The sequence below is a fragment of the Haliaeetus albicilla genome, chromosome Z (genome assembly GCF_947461875.1).
Source record: "Haliaeetus albicilla chromosome Z, bHalAlb1.1, whole genome shotgun sequence".
Lineage (NCBI taxonomy): Eukaryota > Metazoa > Chordata > Aves > Accipitriformes > Accipitridae > Haliaeetus > Haliaeetus albicilla.
This window is the reverse complement of record NC_091516.1, coordinates 37,715,373-37,736,111: the sequence shown is the minus strand read 5'-3', so window position 1 is coordinate 37,736,111 and position 20,739 is coordinate 37,715,373. Positions and strand designations below refer to the sequence as shown.

The 20,739-nt window shown below is 40.5% G+C and overlaps 1 protein-coding gene across 1 annotated transcript; it reads left to right on the top strand.

Annotated features, from left to right (window-relative positions):
- The first annotated feature begins 3,929 nt into the window (after window positions 1-3,929).
- On the top strand, window positions 3,930-18,506 carry LYRM7 (LYR motif containing 7). Its single transcript, XM_069777475.1, has 5 exons — window positions 3,930-4,046; window positions 7,222-7,294; window positions 7,956-8,026; window positions 10,568-10,649; window positions 17,869-18,506. Exons 1-5 carry the CDS (start codon window positions 4,029-4,031, stop codon window positions 17,943-17,945), a joined length of 321 nt encoding a protein of 106 aa, XP_069633576.1. The 5' UTR covers window positions 3,930-4,028; the 3' UTR covers window positions 17,946-18,506.
- Window positions 18,507-20,739: the final 2,233 nt, after the last annotated feature.

Sequence of the window (20,739 nt, the reverse complement as noted above, 5' to 3'; positions counted from 1 at the left end):
ACGGCCTCCCGCACGCGTCTCGCCATTGGTAGTTTCGCCTGTCTTTTTCACTTGTCCCCTCCCACTCGGCTGGCCCTCCCTCGCTGACCAGCAGTGATGGGGCTCGGGGAGGCGCGGAGGGATCCAAGTTGGGGCGAGGCTGTCGGCCGCCGCGCGGAGGCATCAACGCTGTGAAGAGGTCCAGAGAGCTGAGGGGGGGCGTGGGTGGCGGCCTGGGAGGGGGTGTGGTAGCCCGAAATGTTCTTTTATTGCCGCATCAAATCTAGCCCAGATCTCTGTGTGATTTCTTGGGACTGCGCCCTGCAGCCGAATGACTGCTTCTGGGAGGGCTGCCCTTTGCAGGAGAAGGCGAAACTGCTGTCAGTCACGTCCTGGAGGCCCTGCTGCCTTGGCGGAGGTTTCCGAGACGAAAGCTGTGTGGGCCCCGGCGCCGAGCACATGGCAACAGAGTGCACCAGTGCCTGAAGGCCTTTCAGGGCCGCAGGGCTCTGTCAAGATAGGGCTTGGGCCGAGGCAGGTAGTGGGCTTTTACAAACATCAGCTCTGGCCCCAAAGCTTGGAGGGTGAGGTCGTAACATACACAGGGTTTAGTCTGAGGTGTTGGGTGCTGCTAGCATCAGAATGGCTCTTGCAGAGGGGAAATAACAGGCAGTTTAATGTGTCAGCCCTTCTACACGTAAGCCATTTTCCAACTATAAACAGACCAATCAATGTGAACAGGCAGTAATTCACTGAGGGCAATACAGTATTGCACAGCTGCGGCATCTAATCATAATTTTTTTTTTTTACATATGTAACACCAGTCACGAAATAGGAGAAATGAAAAAGCAGAAAAAAATGCCAAAACTAAAAGAGTAACAACAAAGCTTTATTTTCTAAACTTCACAGTTAAAATAGATTGAATCTGATTTCCCTCAAGCTTTCTTTAAGAAGACTTTAATATAGACATTTATATATATTTGCCTCTTGACAAAAATCTCGCAGGAAAGGTAATTCTGGAGGGAGGCAGGGAATAAATACTGCTGAATGGTTTAAACCTAAAATGGTTCCACATTCGATTACCTGAACTTGTTAGAAAAAGAGCAGATTTGTTATACACGTCTGGTAGTAACTCTGAATTTATGCAGCTTGAGGTACCCTAAACAAAGTTCTGACAAAGCACAGTAAACACTGAGATGATACTCTGTTCCTCATTTGATGGTGCTGTATTAAGGTATTTTGACATGTGTATGTCCTGCTGATAGTATTCAAGTATGATGGCTAAAACAAGGATGGAATTGGTGCTTCAGGGGCAAATTGCTTTGCTTTCTGTTGTTGTGTAACCGTGGTTATTAAGCAAAGATATGAATAATTTTATTCCCCTATTTCCTCAGGAATTAAAGATATTTTGTGAAAGAATAGAAGAGTTGATATTACTGGCTAGACAGACTCAGGAGCAGTTTAACATATAAATACTTGTTCAGGATCCATTTGTACATGTTAAGGTACTTTAAGTAGTTCCATGGGCTGCCGTGGAGTCAGTCCAGAAAGCATATTTCTATGTTAAATGTTAAGAAAAGACATAAATAAGACAATTTAAGAAGTTTCTCTGAAAAGGCAAAAGCATTTTTTTTCAGATATTTATTTCAACATATATTTTTGTCTCACCATGTAAATGGCAAATTTTATATTATCTTGAATATAACAAGGCCTTTTCAAAGGATTTAATTCATTCACTCACAGCAGCAATAACTATTCCTGCAAATAGATCTATGAATAAGGATAATTTCTCCTGCTAACAAATCAAGTTTCTTTATGAGGTACATAGTCCAAAATAAGTGCATTTAGGAGATTTGAAATAGTAAAAATATTTAGTAATAGTTTAGTGTTTCCACACTTCAATTAGCTTTGACTGTGATTGCAATTAAACAGTGACACAGACTATATATTGAAGCTACAGGTCTAGCGAAGCAGTAAAGCTGATTACATTTAAAATCCTTATGCTGCCTTTAGCAAATGCTGCATGATGAGTTACTGAAGTATAAGGTTGTTTGTTTGGTTTTCTAGAGAATGGCAATTGACTTTTAAAGTACCAGACAGAGCCTTGGGATGGCCAGGCTGAGGCTGGGCTGGTCAATCAGGCAATGGGCAAGGCAAGGCGGGGCTGTGGGCAGCCAAAAAGATGACTTGGCTAGAAAGGGAAAGTGACTGAACAGAAGAAAATCTCTGTTGAAAAAACACCGGCAGAGAAAATGCCTGCCAGCCAGGGAAGCATCCTTGAAGAGTGCAGCTGGCCTCTTTTAAGTACAGCTAGGTACCTAGAAACCAGAGATGTCCTGAGATACCATTCGTAAGTGCAGAAACAAGGAACTGTAACAGCAACTTTTCATCTGAAAAGGTGAAAAATAGTCCAGGAAAGGACAAAACACCCGGAGAAAGTAAGAGTGCGTGACTGCCATTGGCTGTTCTAACTGCAAGAGCAGGAAAACGGTCTGGCAAAATAAAAATTGATCTGAAACAACAGCAAACATCATCATCCACCTGTTCCAGGTGGAAAACAGAAATTAACGGCATCCATTGGCTGCTCACAGTGGTGGTGTCCTATGCCCTCTTATGTCTCTACAATATAAAAATGACTTAGTTTTTTTCCAAAATGGAGCCTCTCTCTCCGAGAACATCCCTTGAGGCATGTACTTTTCCTTTCCTAAACAGGCTGGATTCTCTGCAGAAACTTTCTGTGAGATCTTGGACTCCCACCCGGGACTCCAGACTCTGTGCCGCAGATCATCTTTGAAGTGAGACTCTGTTATTTCATGGCCCCCTGCTGGGACCACTGCTAGGGTGGGCTTGGTCCGTCCTCCCACCTCTGGGATGGTCGGGTCCCCCCTCTGGGATCAGTGTGTCCTCCACTCCGGGATGGTTTGGCCCCTTCTGAAATCTAATTCACTTGATACCGGTATTATACATCCATACAAGTAATCTGTCATAATGTATCTGCTGTTATATTGTTGATAAGTTGCTTCACTAATGGAAAGTTTGGAGTAACCTGCGATAGTAAATACCTACTTGGTTGTTGCTGTAACATTGATTGTTGCTGTACAGGGGATTGCTGCTGTTATTGCTTGCCGATAGTCATCAGTTGGACTGGACAGTTGGACTCGATGATCTTAAAGGTCTTTTCCAACCTAAAATGATTATACGATTTGAATTTGTAATAGCTTGAGATAGATACATAGTTGTTTTATTAATCATAGGTACACCTGCTAGTGGTGATTTTTGTGACAGTGCACTTGCTAGCGGTGATTATTTTGTGGTAATCTGTATAAAGTAGAGAAAATCAGAAGATGAAGCCTCTATGTCCTCGCGTATTACAGAGTCCCGCGAGCCCACGGTTGCGATCTCCGAACACCCGCAGGCTGGGTCACACTTCAGGCTGTGGCAGGGCTGGGGACCGGCCCCGCTGCGGCGTTGCAGGCCCCGGGGTGCCGACGCGGGGCCCTGGGCCGTGGGCTGGTCAGGCCACAAAGGCACATGAGTGTGCTCGGGGCCCTGACGTCTACCGTCAAAGGCAGTTCCGTGTCAAAACCTGTAATTCCTCTTGTGGTCACCTGAAGAACCACGTCTGATTTTTTTCCAAATGTAGCCTGGATTCAGGCCTGCCGACCTCAGTGGGCATACCGATAGGGCGACTGTTTCCATTTTGTAGTGGTTCTTCAGTCCCAGTCAGAATATTCTCTCCGAGAGAGAGGATGTCCAAACAAAATATTAAACAGTCCAATCACTTCTGATAAAGAACCCTTGACTATCTCGGTATCAGCACTGGAATTAAGAGTTTAAATGCAACGGAGCACTTCTGGGAAACAGCCAGCCTGGCGGCGGGGGCAAAGGCTGCCCGGAACGAGGGCGACGGCGAGCTGTGCTCGGCGGGGCAGCATTGGCGGGGGCACCCGGCAGCACCGTGGCGGGGAGGAGGGCGCGGAACATGGTATTGTCACTTCCGCCTCCGCCGCTTCCCCGCCGCTCCCGACCGGAAAAGGACGGCGGTCGCCATGGCGAGCCGCGGGCAGGTGAGGGCGATGCGCATGCGCGGCCGGGGGGGGGGGGGGGGCGCTGGCGCGTCCCCCGTACTCGGGAGCCGCTTCGAGTGGATTGCAGCCCGTGGGGACGGGATGGGGAGGGCCCGCGCGGCATCGGCCTCCTGTGAGGCGGCGGTGGAGGCTGCCCCCCCCCCCCCCAAGCTCTCCGCCGCCTCACAGCGGCCCGCGGTGTCGACCCCGTCGTTCCCCGTTTGGCCTGCGCCCTGCGTGAGACCGGGAGTCACTCGGGCTCCGGGGTGCCACCGGCGTCGGGGGGAGGGCTGCCGCTGGCGGGCTGTTGCTGCCGTGCGCCGGCCGCAGTGGGCTTTTGTCCCCCCTGGCGCTGCTGGGTGGCCAGCGTGGCTGGAGCTGGTGGTAGTGCGTGAAGCACCGCAGGAGCGCGCTGTGTTCCCCTTCAGGTTTGCAACCTTGGGCTGTAAATAGTAACTAGACACCAATTGCATACTTAGGGGAGCTTTTTCTTTGTGTGTAACACACGAAAGGGCGTTGTGTGTAACGATGTGATCTAATCCATGTGGTGAAGCGAGATTTGAATTTGTTCGTATTTGTAAGTTGTCCCTTAATAGCACTACTGGAGGGTAGGAGCTTTTTGTCCTAGCGGTTGCTAGCGTTTATAGCATCCGCAGGCTGTCCGGGCAAAAAGGACGCACAACTAGGTGATGGAAAGCAGGGTTTTGTATGCAAGGGCCGTTGTGGAAAAAGGAAGCAAGTTGAGAGATGGCAGTCAAGTAGAGGTTAAAATACATCAAGAGAGAGAATTGCGATTGAAAAATGAAGAAGAGCAAAGGCAGAAGAATTATTTGAACCTTTCATCTTTGCAGTATAGAGTACTTCCAGGGGGAACTGAGCCCCTATTTCAGAAATGTTCTGAAGCCTAGTATTAGGGGTACTAATGCACTGAGGTTATAAGGGGAGCTCTGTGTTTCATTAGGTAAGTGCAGAGCTCACAGGAGTCTGTGCATTGATACATCTTGCTTCAACGTCACCTAATATAACTACTCTGTGGTTGGCATGGCGAAGAGCTTTCCAAGAGGGTTTTGCAGAAATAGCCAAATAGCAGAGGAAGATGCCTGAAAATTGTTGGATCAAAGAGTTCAGAATAACCATAAAACACTTCTCCAGGTTTCACCATACATGTCTTTGATTCAAAATCAGCGGTTACACTAACTTTACTGTTTGCAAAGATGGCAAAAATACTATGGGGTAGGAATATTTCAGGTTGTCCTGTCCAAATAACTTAGTCAAAGCTCTTAAAATACATCTACATAACAAGAAATTTATTTACTGGCTTTTAATTCTGTCAGTTTGCTTTTCACAGGTTCAGCCATCTAGGGAATGTTGCGATTAAAGGCAACATGGTTCTGTTTGGCTGCTAATTATTAAGGACACAGAAGCTGAAAAGGAGTTAAAGTCCATGTTCTCCTTTATATGCCTCTTCTCACATTGATTTAACTGATTGTCAAGTCACGTATTAATTCTTGTAAAAGTGACAAAAGTTTTTTACTTAAACATTCGTGAGAATCTTTGGCAATCGAGAATGTACTAGTCTGTCCTCTTTCCAGAAAGATCTGTAATGCAGTAGCATATACTCCACAGGATGCTAAATCATAAGTTACAGTAGAAATTACGATGTGATCTAATCCATGTGGTGAAGCGAGATTTGAATTTGTTCGTATTTGTAAGTTGTCCCTTAATAGCACTAAAGCTGTGGTAGTATTATGTTAAAGAAGCAGTACTGAACTGGAAAGTTGCCTGTTCTTACTGTTTTATGTCTTCTTCCTAAAAACTGTCTTTTTTGTGTGCGTACACTTCTGGATGAATTTTCTCAAGGTGTAGTCAAGTGACCACCTGAGTGGAGGGTGACAGGTTAGCTTGAAAAATCTAAAAATGTGTTGACATCTGTTGGAAGTCATAGCTTTCAGAGAACCTTGCTGTTTCTCTCTCTGTCATTAGCAGATTTAAAGCAGAGGCAACATCTTTTGGGGGGCCCTGCCTGAATGTCTTTATTGGCCTTTTACTTTTAGGGGACAGTCTTGTTTGCATCTCCAGCTCACAGATACAGAGCATGCTGATAAAGGCGACGGTCATTTCCCAGTTACAGCCCCTTTTTTCCTCTGCATCCTTCTAAAAGTTTTTTGAATATTGATTGTGAGAAAACAATTTAGGATTATCATGAAGTACCTGGAATTGTGCCTTCTAGGACATGCCAAAACACACTAGGAAGTACTAGAAATAACTTCAGAAGGTATCTTGTTATCAAGATATTTTTCTTGTGCTTGTCAGAGATTCTTGTCAATCTCTGACAAACACCAGAAAAGCTTGATAATGACTTGAGGATTTCTGTAAGTCATTATGGTCTATATGAATAAACAGTCAAAACCATGTGACTGTGAGCTGTGATTCTCAAAGGATTTGCTTTACGTACATACTGAGGTGTGTCAGCTCTATGTTGTAAATCCTAATTTTTTGAGTGTTTGCTTTTATTGAAGCTTTTATTTGCTAGTCTGGCAGTTATATTTAGGGAAGGACTTTGCTTTGTTTTGGTTTTGCCACATCACCTGTAGAGGTTATGCCCAGGTATTATACAGAGACAGGAAAAATAATTTTTTAATTAGTTAATACACAGTTTGAGATCCTTTTGAAATTCACTCCTCTCACATTGGCTTGTAAGTGTGAGAATACTTGAGCCATTTATATGTCTATCTTTTTTCATAATCTGAGACTATCCAGTGATACACCCTTGATAGTCCCTTCAGGTGACTTGACTTTCAGAGTTATTCCGATTCTGTTGGGTTTATTTGATATTGGCACAATAAATATGTTTGTGTCAATGCATTTTCAGGATTATATTCCTGTCATGCCAAATTATTATTTAGGAATGTAGTGCTAGTACATTCTAGCATCTTGGATTAATTTGAAACATCTAGAACTGTCTAGGATTTTGATTTCCTCACATCTGCTTTGGCTGCAAGTTATTCGATCAGGAGTTGAGATAAAGTATCTTAGATACTAATTCCATACCAAATTCTGTACAAAATGGAAAGAACATGAAAGGTCAACCAGAACACTCTTAATTGCAACGTGTTCATTTTGACTAAGAATCCTGCTAGCAAACAAGTTAATTCTATTGATGTTATATTGACAGGTTTTGAAGCTTTTTAAATTATTACACAGAACCCGTCAAGAAGTTTTTAAAAATGATACCAGAGCCCTTGAAGGTGAGATGTTTTTCTTCTGTGTTGCATGCTTACCTATCTTTCTGTGGAACTTTCTTCTCTGAATACATAGAAAGAGAATTCTTAATAGAATCTTCCTTTAAATTATTCCCTTCCACATTTTATAAGTAATCACTGGGAAAACTTGTGTGTCCATAACCAGATGTCCTTTAATTTGAAACAGAAAACCTGGTTGTTAGACTCGAGCACTCAAGCCATATTTCATAAGGAAAACATCTCTTTTTTTTGAACCTTGGTGATTTTCCTGGGATTATTTTTTTTGCCTCCCCCCCCCCCCCCTTCCTCTCTTCAGTCCAGCCAAAGCATGTTTAACTATACTAAGGATTTGTGTTGTTTCTCTTTATGTACGGTTGCTCCTCAGGATAAATACTGCTTTTTTAGTAAACCAGCTTTAGTGGTGGCTTCTGTATGTTAGTTATTTTTAAACCTCAAATGCTAGATGGGCAATCATATTTTATTTCCATGCCAGTCAACTTAAAACATGACATCACCTGAATTCCATGGAAATACTACATTAAAATACTTCAGGCAGAGTGCACCAGGAAGGTGCTATAAAGGACTTAGGATTCTGAGCCTTGAGGCAGTGACAAAGACAACGTAAATTTTTTGTTCACACTTTAGTTTTTTTGTTTACTTTATTTAGCTGCAAGACAAAAGATAAATGAAGAATTCAAAAATAACCAAGATGAGACATCTGAAGAGAAGATAAATGAGGTGCTTCCTGTTTTCATTGGTTTTTTCCACTTTGCATAAGAATACTTACATAGGAGCTTTTTACTTAAAGGATCTCTAAACCAATGTAAGTACTTACCGAGAAACTCTGAGAGCCAGGTGAGTTCAGAAAGGCTTTTACATGGATCTTTATTATAAATGTATTGATAACCTCTATTGGTATTAATAGTATGTTACAGAATTTTGCACATACAAAAATACATAAGGAGAAAGTGTCTTTTGGTAGATCAATATGCTTATTTTGAAGCTTATAATAAAATTATGGGAAAAGGTGTTTTATGTTGCTATTTTCATGTAAATGTTTTGTATACTTTGCTCATAACATCTAGCTGAGCTGTGGTCACTTAAGTTTACCTGGTCTTTGTTGTATAGACAAGCACAGAAAGATACAGAGAAATTACATAGTCTGCTCAGTTACTGGCAGACATGAGAAGTTATTTTGATTCCTGATCACAAATGAGTTAGCATCTTTTGCAGGAGGCAAAAACCAGCCAAATGATCATGACTATTGCAATACAGAGGTACTGATTATACTACTGGGGTTTTTTGCTGCTTCTTCCCTCGTGGTGCATTAAAAAGAGTAGAACATTCTCTTAACTCACTACGTAACTTGCTCATTTGTTACCTAAACACTTTTTGAGTCATATTTCTAAAACTTAGTGAGGCCTGAAATGAAACTTGCATATTTTAGATATTTTATAGTTCTTAACACCCATACAGATTGAATAATTTAGTCCTTGTCATTCAGCCTTTTAACAGACTGTATTTACATTGTCATTGGGCACTAGTTGGAAGAAAGCGCCTCCTGCATCTGTCCTTTGCAGAAGTAAATCTAAACCTTTGCATCATACCAGCCAATAGACAGTAACATAAGTAGTTCTGAGCATTTAGTTAGGACTTCCTAGGATTTCTGCTTGTTATCAGGCCCCTACAGTAATACTTCTGTGTTTGTGTTCCTGGTTTCTGATCTGTTAAATTGTATGTTCTTTTTGTTATGGAAGTACAGGAAGAATACTTGCTGTAATTTTAAAATCTTTATTTGTTAGGAATAGCAACCTACAAAATACACATATGTAACTTTTTAATATGGGTTAATTGATATCTTGATTAAATGTGTCAGTGGAAGAAATTCCAGAGTTTCATCACAACTACAGAATCCTAGAACATGATAGCAGCTGTCATATTTATTATGTATACATAGGTGTACATATATATATGTATGTATATATTCTGAATAGACTTGGATGCAGAGGAACTGAATCAAATGATACACAGGACTTGAGAAAATTTGGGCACTTGCTTGCATAAACACAGGGGTGTTAGTGTTCTGCTTTAGACAGCAGCTAAAAAAATTGAATACTGACTAACCAAATATGCATTACTTTGCAAGAATAGGAAGCTGCAATGTCTTCTAATACAACATCAGGTACTTAGTTCTGTAGTGACCTAAGGAGGTAGAAGTAACTATCTGCAGTATTAGAATGTGGGATCTGGTAGCTGTATCTACTGCAGAATTTAAGTTGAGATCAGGAGTGCACTTCTGAAGTTACCTTGGTTACCTCCACTTCCTGTGATTTGGCTTGTTTTGTGAAGCAGTCTCAGAGCAAATGGCAGAATTCCTTTAAGATTAATCAGAAGTGGAAGGTATGCTTCAGGAGCATGCAGCCTAGCTGCTAATGGGCATTCAGCAGGGAGAACTGGAGGATACTTAGTGCAAACCCTTGAAAGGGAAGGAGGGGCGGGAGGGAGAAATTCAGTGTAGATGTCAAGTTTTGAGCTCTAACTCTTGCAAAGATCCACTTCTGTTGGTACACACTACTTCCTAGCATAAGCATGTCTCCTGAAGTGTCTCACTTGTGCAATTTCACTTATTTCTGACGCAGCTATCATGCAGACAAGTATTAGGCTTCTCTTAATTGCTCAGCAAAAGTAGCAAGGGTGCTTCTGCTTACCCTTTTAATGAGAGAAGGAATTCTAGGCCTTTTGCTAAATACTAATGCGTCTGCTAATCTTTAGGTAGTGTCTTGTTCCTGTACTATTTTTCTGTGAAACCTCAGTATTCTTGTTGTGTTTTACCCTTATTTTTGTCTTCTTATTTCAAGAGCGGGAATGTTGAAAGAACCAGATGCCCTTTCACTAGGAGTAGTCAAAAGTTATTGAGGCATTCACCAATGTCTTCAGTCGTTGGAAACTAGTTACTTGTTTTGGTAGTTGCATTCTACCTTATTCGCTTGCAGTTTTAATTGGGTATATAGATTTTATACTGCTGCATGTTACTGAGCAGAAGTTTCCTTCCTCTTGTGCTGTATGTCTAAGTAGCCTACATATCAACCTGTAAGTTATTCCAGGATCCCCAAAGTAAAAGCTATGTATAGGTAGTGCATAACTAACTGAATAATAGAACTGACTGGCTTTATTATTTGAATAGCTGTCTAGTATGGAAAATACCTTCAGGAATAATTACATATAATTTAAATTACTCTGTTGTGTTGTTTGTTTGTTTGTTTGTTTTCTTTTTCCTAGCTTCTGAAAATAGCTTCAGATGTTGAAGTGATTCTCAGAACTTCTGTTATTCAGGCAGTTCACACAGATTCCGACAAAATATGTGAGTAAAACTGCATGCTAAAAAAGATGTTTAAAAATGTTGTAGTTCAGTAAATAAATATAAAACTTGAAAAATAAGTAAAGGAATAGAGAGAGCGAAAGCCTATCTGTCATTTCTCTGACCAAACTGTCGTGGTTTAACCCCAGCCAGCAACTAAGCACCACGCAGCCGCTCACTCACTCCCCCCCCCATCCAGTGGGATGGGGGAGAAAATCAGGAAAAGAAGTAAAACTCCTGGGTTGAGATAAGAACGGTTTAATAGAACAGAAAAGAAGAAACTAATAATGATAATGATAGCACTAATAAAATGATAACAGTAGTAATAAAAGGATTGAAATGTACAAATGATGCGCCGGGCAATTGCTCACCACCCGCCGACCGACACCCAGCCAGTCCCTGAGCGGCGAATCCCTGCCCCCCCCTTCCCAGTTCCTAAACTAGATGGGATGTCACATGGTATGGAATACACTGTTGGCCAGTTTGGGTCAGGTGCCCTGGCTGGGCATGAGAAGCTGAAAAATCCTTGACTATAGTCTAAACACTACTGAGCAACAACTGAAAACATCAGTGTTATCAACGTTCTTCACATACTGAACTCAAAACATAGCACTGTACCAGCTACTAGGAAGACAGTTAACTCTATTCCAGCTGAAACCAGGACACAAACCCTTAATTTAAGCCTGTTGACTAATGTCACTACCTAGGGACGGGTGGAGGTTTCAAAGGTACAAAGTTTCTATACAAATATTTTGAAACAAAGAGGCTGCTAGAAAAGAGGCAATGCCTGCATTTAATGCCATTATTGAGAGAAAGAACTTATAACCTCATCGAGAGGAGGAAGTTATAACTTGGTACCTTAACTATTAGGAGTGACAGTAATTAGGTAGCAAGTCAGCATGCGTGTACTGGCTAGTCAGTCAGTGTATGTCTAACTGTAGTAGCCACAGTATCTGTAGGTGCTTGCTCTACCAAATAAGTAGAAGCTGCCTGAGGAGAAATAGCAAATGCAGTATGTATGCTGTCTGTAGAATAGCTTTTTCTTTGAGGATTGAGTGTTCTTTTCCAAAACGTTGTTCTGACAATTTTAAGTTTTCAGGTTATGCCTTGGAAGATTGTGACGCAATGATGGCCTTGATGCAAAGCCTATCAAATTCTGAAATTTTGGTTCCTGGTTTAGAAGTTCTTTTCTCTTACAGTCAAACACAAGGAAGTAGTAGGTTCAGCATACAACTCTGTGGTGGAGGACAGGAGAAATTTTCAGTTTTGTACATTGTTCCTTTCACTTCTGTTTAGTGGTGTCTGTAAAGCTTTGTAACTATTTGCAGTTTTAGATTTGGTAAAGCATTTAGCTTTAGAACAGCCATTATCGAGGCCAAAGATATGTTTAGACCAGTGTCAAGTCTTCCACAATGATCCTAGGCAGATCATAGTAGAAGTGTAGGAACAGTGAAGTGAACTTTCACATCTTCCAGCTGTTTACACCTGGTAGCACTTCCTGAGCCAGGACTGGTTTCTGTTTTAGTTGTCTTCAGTGGGTTTCTCTCTCATGAACTTGTTCCTGTGAACCTGTGCGAATTTCTTGCAACTGGGAACCTTTGACAAAGAATTTACTCTGTTTTTTATGAAGAATCACTTGCTGTAGTTTTGAATCTGGTCCTACTCTCCAATTACTAGCCATTTTCACCAAGCTGTTCATGAGTTTTTAAGTCCCTTTTTGCACCCCCCTTCTCCCGACCCCCACTGTGAAACAATGAGTGAATGCCTGTGATCATTCTGTTGCTATTCGCTGCACGTTTTTCAATTGTGCTATATCTCTCAAGATGACTAAGAGCTCACTCCCTCCATCGGAACTCAACTGGTTTCCTAGGCATTCCTAATTCTAAATTTAATTTTTGGCTACTGTGCGTACATATATTTATTTATTTTTACAAAATTATCTTGTATTCATTAAACTCATCTGAATGACCGTAGTCAGTTTTGAACCTATCACTTCCTTTGTAAAGTTAATTTTTTTTTTTTTGACCCGTGTGCATTGCATGTCTCTACATGTGATTTGGTCTGTTATTGTACTGGTTACTCAGTCAAGTCTTAAGCTTGTCCTGCAGTTCGTTGCAGTAAGACATTTTTTTAAAGAACTGACTCAGGATGCCATCATTAACCACCATTCTTTTTCAGGTTACTTACAAATATGTTGAACAGCACAGATGCCAACAAAAATACCTGTAGAACTCCACTTTTGACATCCCTTCATTGGGAGACCTGTTCATATATTGTTCACTTCCTACAGTTTAACCAGTGACTTATCCATGCAAGATCTTCTGTCAGAATAAGGCTGGTTTTTTCTTAAAAGCATTTGTTGAGGGAATTCTGGGAATCCAAGCATGTTGTGGCAGCCCCCCACGAGCTGTTTAGAGAACTCCACCAGTGACTGTAAGGCAGAATTTCCCTTGCAAAAGCCACATGAATTCATGTTCAAATACAAATTTATATTCTAATACTGTGTGAGTGTGTAGGGGCAGGGTTAGGACAGCCAGGGTCCACCTGGAGTTGATCTTGGCAAGGAATGTGAAGGACAGTAAGAACAGCTTCTGGAGGTATATCAGCAGCAAAGGAAGATGAGGGAAAATATGGGCCCACAGCCGAATAAGGCAGGGAGACCTGGTAACAAAGAACATAGAAGAGACTGAGGTTCTGGGTACGTTCTTCACCTCAGTCTTTACTGCTAAGGTTTGCCTTCAGGGCTTGCGAGCCTCAGACTATTGGGAATATCTGGAGTGAGGATGACTTAATTTTGGTAGAGAAGGAAAAGGCTAGGGAACATTTGAACAGATGGGGCGTACACGACTCCATGGGACCTGATGTGATGCACCCATGGGTGGTGAAGGAGCTGACTGATGTCATTGCGAGGCCACTCTCAATCATCTTTGAAAGGTCATGCTGATTAGGGGAGTTGCCTGAGGACTGAAAGAAACCAAATGTCACTCCTTTTTTCAAAAAGGGCAAGAGGGAGTATCCGGGAAACTGGTAAGCCTCTCCTTGGGCCCTGGGAAGGTGGTCGAGCCAATCCTGGAAGCCATTTCCAAATGTTCAAAGAACAGAATGGGGACTGGGAGTAGTGAGCAAGGATTTACAAAGGGGAGATCTTCTCTGACCAATCTGATTACCCTTTTACAGTGAAATTACTTGACTCAGCGGACAAGGGGAGAGTAGTGATGATTGTCCATTTTGACTGTAGGAGAGCTTTAATGCTGTCTCATTTAAAATCTCTATAAACAAAAAGTGATAGAATTGCCCCCACCTAATTTTATAGACTTCTTAGAGATATGGTGCCAATGAGGTTTGTGTACAAGAAGGAGGTCTTCCAGAGTCTAGTACTGGCCAGGAAAACTGTCCTGCAGCAGAAAATCTGGAGTGCATCTCTGTGCAGGGTGCATGTGACCTGCTTATGAATGCCAAGGGTGTCATTATGCAGTGTCTTCTCCCCCCCCCCCCTTTTCTTTTTTTTCCCCTCTTATCTGTTTTGGATGGGTCTAAGCTTTGCTTCTCACTCTAATTGATCTTACTGCAGTAAGAACAAAACAATATTCTTGAAAGAGCCATCAGAGTTTGAGAGCTGTCTGTTTGGAATAAGTATTGAAGTGAGAATTATTTAATCTTGATAATGTAGTGAATCACCAGTTAAAAGATCAGCAATGCTTAGAAGAGAAATCCAGAGCATCGTGATGGAAGTTCAGAGAATAAGACTGAACAGTAGGAAAAATGTGTAGATAGATACTCTTACTTGTCCTGGTATAATTAAAATGTAAAGAGCATTCAGTGAAGTTGGAATTTATATTCAGAGGTAATAACAAAAAAATGCATTTTTATTTTACACAATAAATAATTCTTAAAGGTCATGGCAATGAAAAATCTTTGTGGCCAAGAGCAAGGTATTACTCAAAATACAAAAAAGCAGTAGATAGACTTGATGCTTAGCTTGATACTGTAGTGAAAGAGTAAAAGCAAATCTCCTTACAGAAGGAATATACAGACCTTTATACCATGGTATATTGATCAGTAATAGAATGTTATTCCTAAGTGCCATTCTTTGAGCAGGCTTCTGGAGTGTTTGCATCTTTCCTAAGAATCCAGCTTTGATTAGTCAGATAGCACTCTGAACTAGGCAATTCTGGTGTGGCTCTTATATTACTAATATCACTGGTAGCCCAGAGTGTGCCATGAGAAAATTTCTGAAACAGAAATCCAGAATTTTCAGGGAGTTGAGATAATTGTCACCATATTTTGATAGTAGTTTATGCTGAATAACATGGTCAGTGCAGTGTGTGAAATTGTACTTATAAATGGGTATGGGTTCCACTGCTGCTCCATTTTGTTGAATATCTCACCCTACTGTTTCCATCCTTTCTTGCTTGTAAAGAAAAATTATCTGAGATTAAAAAGAGGAAAAAAGTTGGAAGTGGGACTTCAAGTTCCGGTTGAATCTATGGCTAGATGTTGTTGTGGCTTAACCCCAGCTGGCAACTAAGCCCCATGCAGCCGCCTGCTCGCTCGCTCCCCCCACAGTGGGATGGGGGAGCAAATCAGAAGGGTAAAAGTAAGAAAACTCATGGATTGAGATAAAAGCAGTTTAATCAGTAAAGCAAAAGCCATGTGTGCAAGCAAAGCAAAGTAAGGAATTCATTCAGTACTTCCCATCGGCAGGCAGGTGTTTAGAGCCATGCCTGGGAAAGCAGGGCTCCATCATGCATAACAGTTACTTGGCAAGGCAAACACCATCACTGCAAGTGTGTCCCCTCCTTTCTTCTTCCCACAGCTTTATATGCTGAGCATGACGCCATATGGTCTGGAATATCCCTTTGGTCAGTTGGGGTCAGCTGTCCCAGCTGCATCCCCTCTGAACATCTTGTGCATGGATATGATGAAAATACCAAGTCGATCACTTTCCTTGGCTTTTTGGCACCTAGGTGCCAGTCTGGCAGGAAGTTTTTTGTAGGAAATGCTTATGTAGGTATATGAGTCTGCTTAGGTAGTACATTGAATGGGTATTCAATTCCAGTACAGCTTTGATGAAGGAAGTTTTAGCAGAACAACCTTTTTGATCCTTAATTTTTATGCCCTTTGGTAACTTTTATAGTGCCAATAGAGTTACAGTTAGCTCCCTTACTGCTTTTATGGCATCATCTTGTATTAAATGAGAGGCTTGGGACAGATTTATTAACAAAAAAAAAAAAGTGCAAGTGCATCCCTAAGGTGGCTGCTTGAGTTGCTGTTTGTTGGCAAATAAAAATAAGTGACCTCAGTTGAAAAGTTTGCTTTTCATAGTGTTTCATCCTAGGTGCTACATGTTTGTTTTGGAAACTTTGTAGGTGAAGGTTTACTTTGCCTATTTGGGAAAAAAGAAAACGTTGTAGAATGCTTAGATTTGGGCTGTAATTAAATTAGTATTATGTCTTTGCTTCAACCTGAGCTACCTCCCCACCCCACCCCGCCCGGCAAAAAAAAATATTTTAAGTGGTCAGTAGCTATGTTGTATGAAAGAACAGTGGGGAAAAAAGGAACTAGGTAAAATGTTTCAGAAACTATTGCTGCAGCTGGTTTCCTTAAGTAAGTTACTGTCAGAATCTTGAGGCTGACAATATGCAATTTAGCTACACCTGGTGTTTTTCTTTTTTTTTTTCTTTGTGGCAATCCTACATCTCTAAAATAACTATTTAATAACTGAAAAGAAAAAGCCAAAGACTTGTCTTAGACAGTGAGAACAAATATTGGTAAGGGGAGCGTTTTCCCTAATCAAATGAAATTATTATGTGCTGTCATAGAAGCAGTGCACAGAGCAATGTTATTCTTCAAAAAGAATTTGAGACTCATAGTCATGTTGGGATTCACTGGTAAATCTTTAAAAAAAAGAGAAAAAAATTAAGCTGAGGTTTTCTTACTAAAGAGAAGACAATTTCAATTAGCAGCTTGTTAGTCATATTAGACAATTTTTCTACATTACTCAGTAGTATACAAAGATCTCAGTTCTATTCATTTCACTCTAATTTCAGATTAAGCTGATACAAGTAGAGTTTACATTTTAGTAATATACCACACATGCAGTATGTTCTGACGATTTTGATTGGTGTGTTGGCAGTGTATGTTCAAAACTTAGCTTTGAAAAGGCAGGTTAAAAATTCTTCTTTCAATCTTTATTTCTTTGGACTTCTGTTTTTCAATACTTTATATCCAGTTCTGTTTTTCTTTGGTATTTCTCTTCATGTACCTATTCTAGGTGTGTAGATCAAGATGTGTTGCCGTAAATTTACTCAGAAGTATTTTATCTCAGAAATGCAATTGCAATTTTACTTACAGCTCTTAGAAACTTACTAAAATGCATCAGTATCAGTACACAGATGCAAAAGGAAGATACCTTCAAGGAAGTTGGTTTTCTTTCTTATAAGATACAGGATATCAGTGCACTTCAGACAGTTACTCATTGCACACACATGTGCACAAACACACACAGTTTTTAAAGTTTTACTGTACCTTTCACAGCTGTGTGACCTAGTCAAAGTACAGCATAATGATTTTAGATGTTTGTGCTTTAGTTTTTGCTACTAGAGCAAATCCAACATGACACAGCTCCTTCCCTTCATAAAAAAAGGAAAAACTGATTTCTGAAGAGCTAGACGGCAAGAACTTAGAATCAGGAAGAGGTTAAAATGTTTGTGTAATTATACACTCCATTTCTGCATTTCTGTGATGATATAGTGGCTGCAGTTTTTATTTGGTCCTTTCTTTTCCTGTTGTGCTTTAAAACAGGTGTGACAAGATGAATATTACAGCATGTTGGGGGAGAGGGCTAAGTCAAACTTAGTATTCGTTTATGGAAGTGTTGGAGTAAACCTAATCTGACTTGGGCATGATAAAATTGCCATTGTCTCTGTTGCTAAAAATTACTATAACACTGTACCACCTTTTATGGATTCTTAATACTATTAAAGTATTTTCAGTGCTTTTAAAAGGAAAAAGGGGAAGGCAATATTCTGACCAACAGAAGGTAAAAATCTTAATATAATTTTGTCTTGGGTAGATACCATGATGCTGCTCGTATGCTTACTAGAAGCTCAGATTCTCATTTTAGTAACCTGATTTTTTGTTTGTAAATGTAAAAACAACTTTAGAATTTTAAATAGTATTTTCCATAAGATTATATTCTTACAGTTTTTTTCTGTTACAGTGCTCATACCCAGGAAAGATCTGCTACAAGACAACACTCCTTACTTTGATAAACCAACAAAAAAGCATGAATCCTGAGGAAAATATGGCCCTCTCCCCAGAAGGTTAATATCCTGTAATGAGATCTCTGAAAACTAATAGTGGATACCTGTTTTAAAGCTAAATTTTAAAACAGTAAATATTGTTACCAGGAAAACAGAGACTGAAACCAAGTCACCGATTTTGTGTGCTGTGATATCGCCATGCTCTTCTTCTGTGGAAGATACTAATTCTTCCGCAGAACCTCAAGACGCACAGTTCTCTTAAAAATACACTGCTGAATTCTGTTACTTCAGTCAGCAGTGTTTTTAATTATGACAATTGTCAGAGATTGTTTCCTAGCAATCCAGAGTTTTTTCAAAAATAAATATAAATTAAATGCAGTTCTTAATCCTGATAATACTTATTTATAAGGGTTTTGTCAATCATGCTGCTTTGAAGTAATGAAAAACCATCTTGTTGCACTTAGCATTAAATTTATGCTTTGCACCAAAAGCATGATTTCTGAAGTTGTCATTAATTGTACACTGATATACTGTGATGTTTGAGAGAGTTCTTAAGGTTTATCTGAATAAACTATTCAGGTTTTACAGATGGCAAGAGTGTGTGTAGTGTTTTTCTTCTCCCCCACACCTTTGAACCGGCAGGAATGGCAGGGCTTGAGTTCATAGATGACAGCAGAATAAAAGAACCCAGCCACAACCTAACCTGAGGATGTTGGTTTAGATCATATGGTTTATGAATTTAAGGTTTTTGTTTTATCTTTTGATTATAGTGTGACTTACTGAGGCATTTTCCAAAGAGAAGAGGCTTGTTGCTTAGTCACAAGTGATCTGAGTTGCCTAGAGTGAATTTGTGGTGCGTTTAATGCACTTCCATTTTTTTTTTTAAAGGAGATTTACTTCCTTCTTGCAGAATTCATCACAGTGATCTGTTCAGTTCCATTTTAATTGCAACCAGATGTAACTACAGTGCTATATAGAATCTTCTCTGTGTGAAATTGGTAACAGGCACCATACTAGGATCTAAATACCTCACAGAGGAATGAGGTAGCCTAGTAATACCTCTCAGCTCTATTTCAGATCCCAGTGATCCTCTATATTTTTAATAAGCCTCCAATACGTCAATATTGCATATCCATGTGGGTTCTGACGTGGCTTCACTGACTGAGTAAAACGGAAAACTAGTGCCTGCATCTAGTCTCTTTTCCTCACACATGTCAGTGCGATAAGTACTCCTTTCTTTAGAACTATTGCCTCTGGCTGCCATGGGCAGTGCAGCCAGCAGTGAATACGTTGTCAGTAATACTCTTTCAGTTGCACTAATGCTCCCTGCGTCGTAGCTAGAAGGCAGCAGGCAAATGATGGGAGAGAACTGCACTCGTTTCATTCTATTTGTTGCAGTCTGCTGGCTCCACTACAAAACAAACGTCTCAGTCTGTAGGGGATGTGCTATTCTAGGCCTCTTGTGTTGTTCACTTCTCTAAGGACAAGGCATATTCTATGTCTGGTTTCCAATCCCTCTGTAGCCTGCCTACACTGACATTTTTTTTGCCATAAGGAGCATAACAGAGGGGTATTCAAGGGAGAGAAAATAGAAGGTAGTTGCAGCTGTAAGGAGAAACAAAACAGAACATTACCTCAAGCACAGTGACCAATTTTTAAGCAGAAATAATTAAACAGGTCTGGCAAGAATGACAGATTATATAACCATTAAGGAATACATCCCATGGTATGCTGGGATTGAGGGGAATTCATCTCTTGTAGACCCATTACTTCAGGCTGTGGCAGTAGTTTATTAGTGATTTTATTCTTCAGATTGATTTCATAGAACTTAGGCGTGGTAGGTCTTCACTCTTTCAGTAGTGATGTAAAATAGTATTGCCTGTTACCATGCAAAATATGTGTGTACTAACAGGCTTAGTGATGTCAACAGTAGATGGCGGTCTTCTGTGTGATGTTTGAGGAAACCGCAAGTGGGGAAACTTTGATGTGACTATTGCTTGGGTATTGTTCTGCTGTCATGCGGTTTAGGTTTTTATTTTTAGTAAGAATTAACACATATAACAGAAAGATAGTGCGGAAATGCCAACTTACAGGATCAGGCTAGGGATTTGACAGGCATTTGTGTGCTTCATCTTGCCTACATCTTGAATGCTTGTAATAAAAATACAGAATGAGTCACCTGAACAACATAGACAACTGCTGAAAATAAAGGACATGATAAAAAAACTTCGTAGAATTTAGTGGCCCTCAGAACAACACTCTTGTGCAGTATGTTTATGGTCTGTGCACTAACATTCCATGTTCCTGCTGTCCTGCATTCCTGGGCAGCAAAGATAAACTGAATTTTGCAGTGCTGAGGTGAGGAAAATCAATTTGATAGGCAAAAGACTACTAATGTAAGAGGCTGACAGGCCTATTTGTTGTTCTTGGTTCAATGTGATCTTAAATAGGAATCCAAATAAGGAATTGAGCTGAAAAGTATCTCAGAGTTGGTCACTGTCTGGGTCCAGCAGGTGTTTGCTTTCTGCAAATTTAACTTTACAACCTTGAAAGACTTTCACAAACCTTCTTAATGATCAGCTGGTAATTAAAGGCTTCTCTGTGCTAGTTGGTGGTAGTGGCTGTTCCTCTTCCCCTTAGTCCATGCTTACCTGTTGGTTCATGCTCCATTACCCAGTCATCTCAGCTTCCGCTTCCATTTTCATTTCACTCTGGGTGTGAATCTGTTCTTGATACTGCTGGCTTTATGCTTATATATACCTTTATTTTCCTTAACTAATAATAAATAATGTTAAAAGGCAGGAAGTATTGTTGCATTCCCTCTGCCA

Bases quoted from the DNA above. Each gene is read 5' to 3' on its own strand.
- LYRM7 (XM_069777475.1), top strand. The intron at 7,295-7,955 runs GTGAGATGTTTT...TACTTTATTTAG, and splicing joins TGATACCAGAGCCCTTGAAG to CTGCAAGACAAAAGATAAAT. The intron at 8,027-10,567 runs GTGCTTCCTGTT...TCTTTTTCCTAG, and splicing joins CTGAAGAGAAGATAAATGAG to CTTCTGAAAATAGCTTCAGA.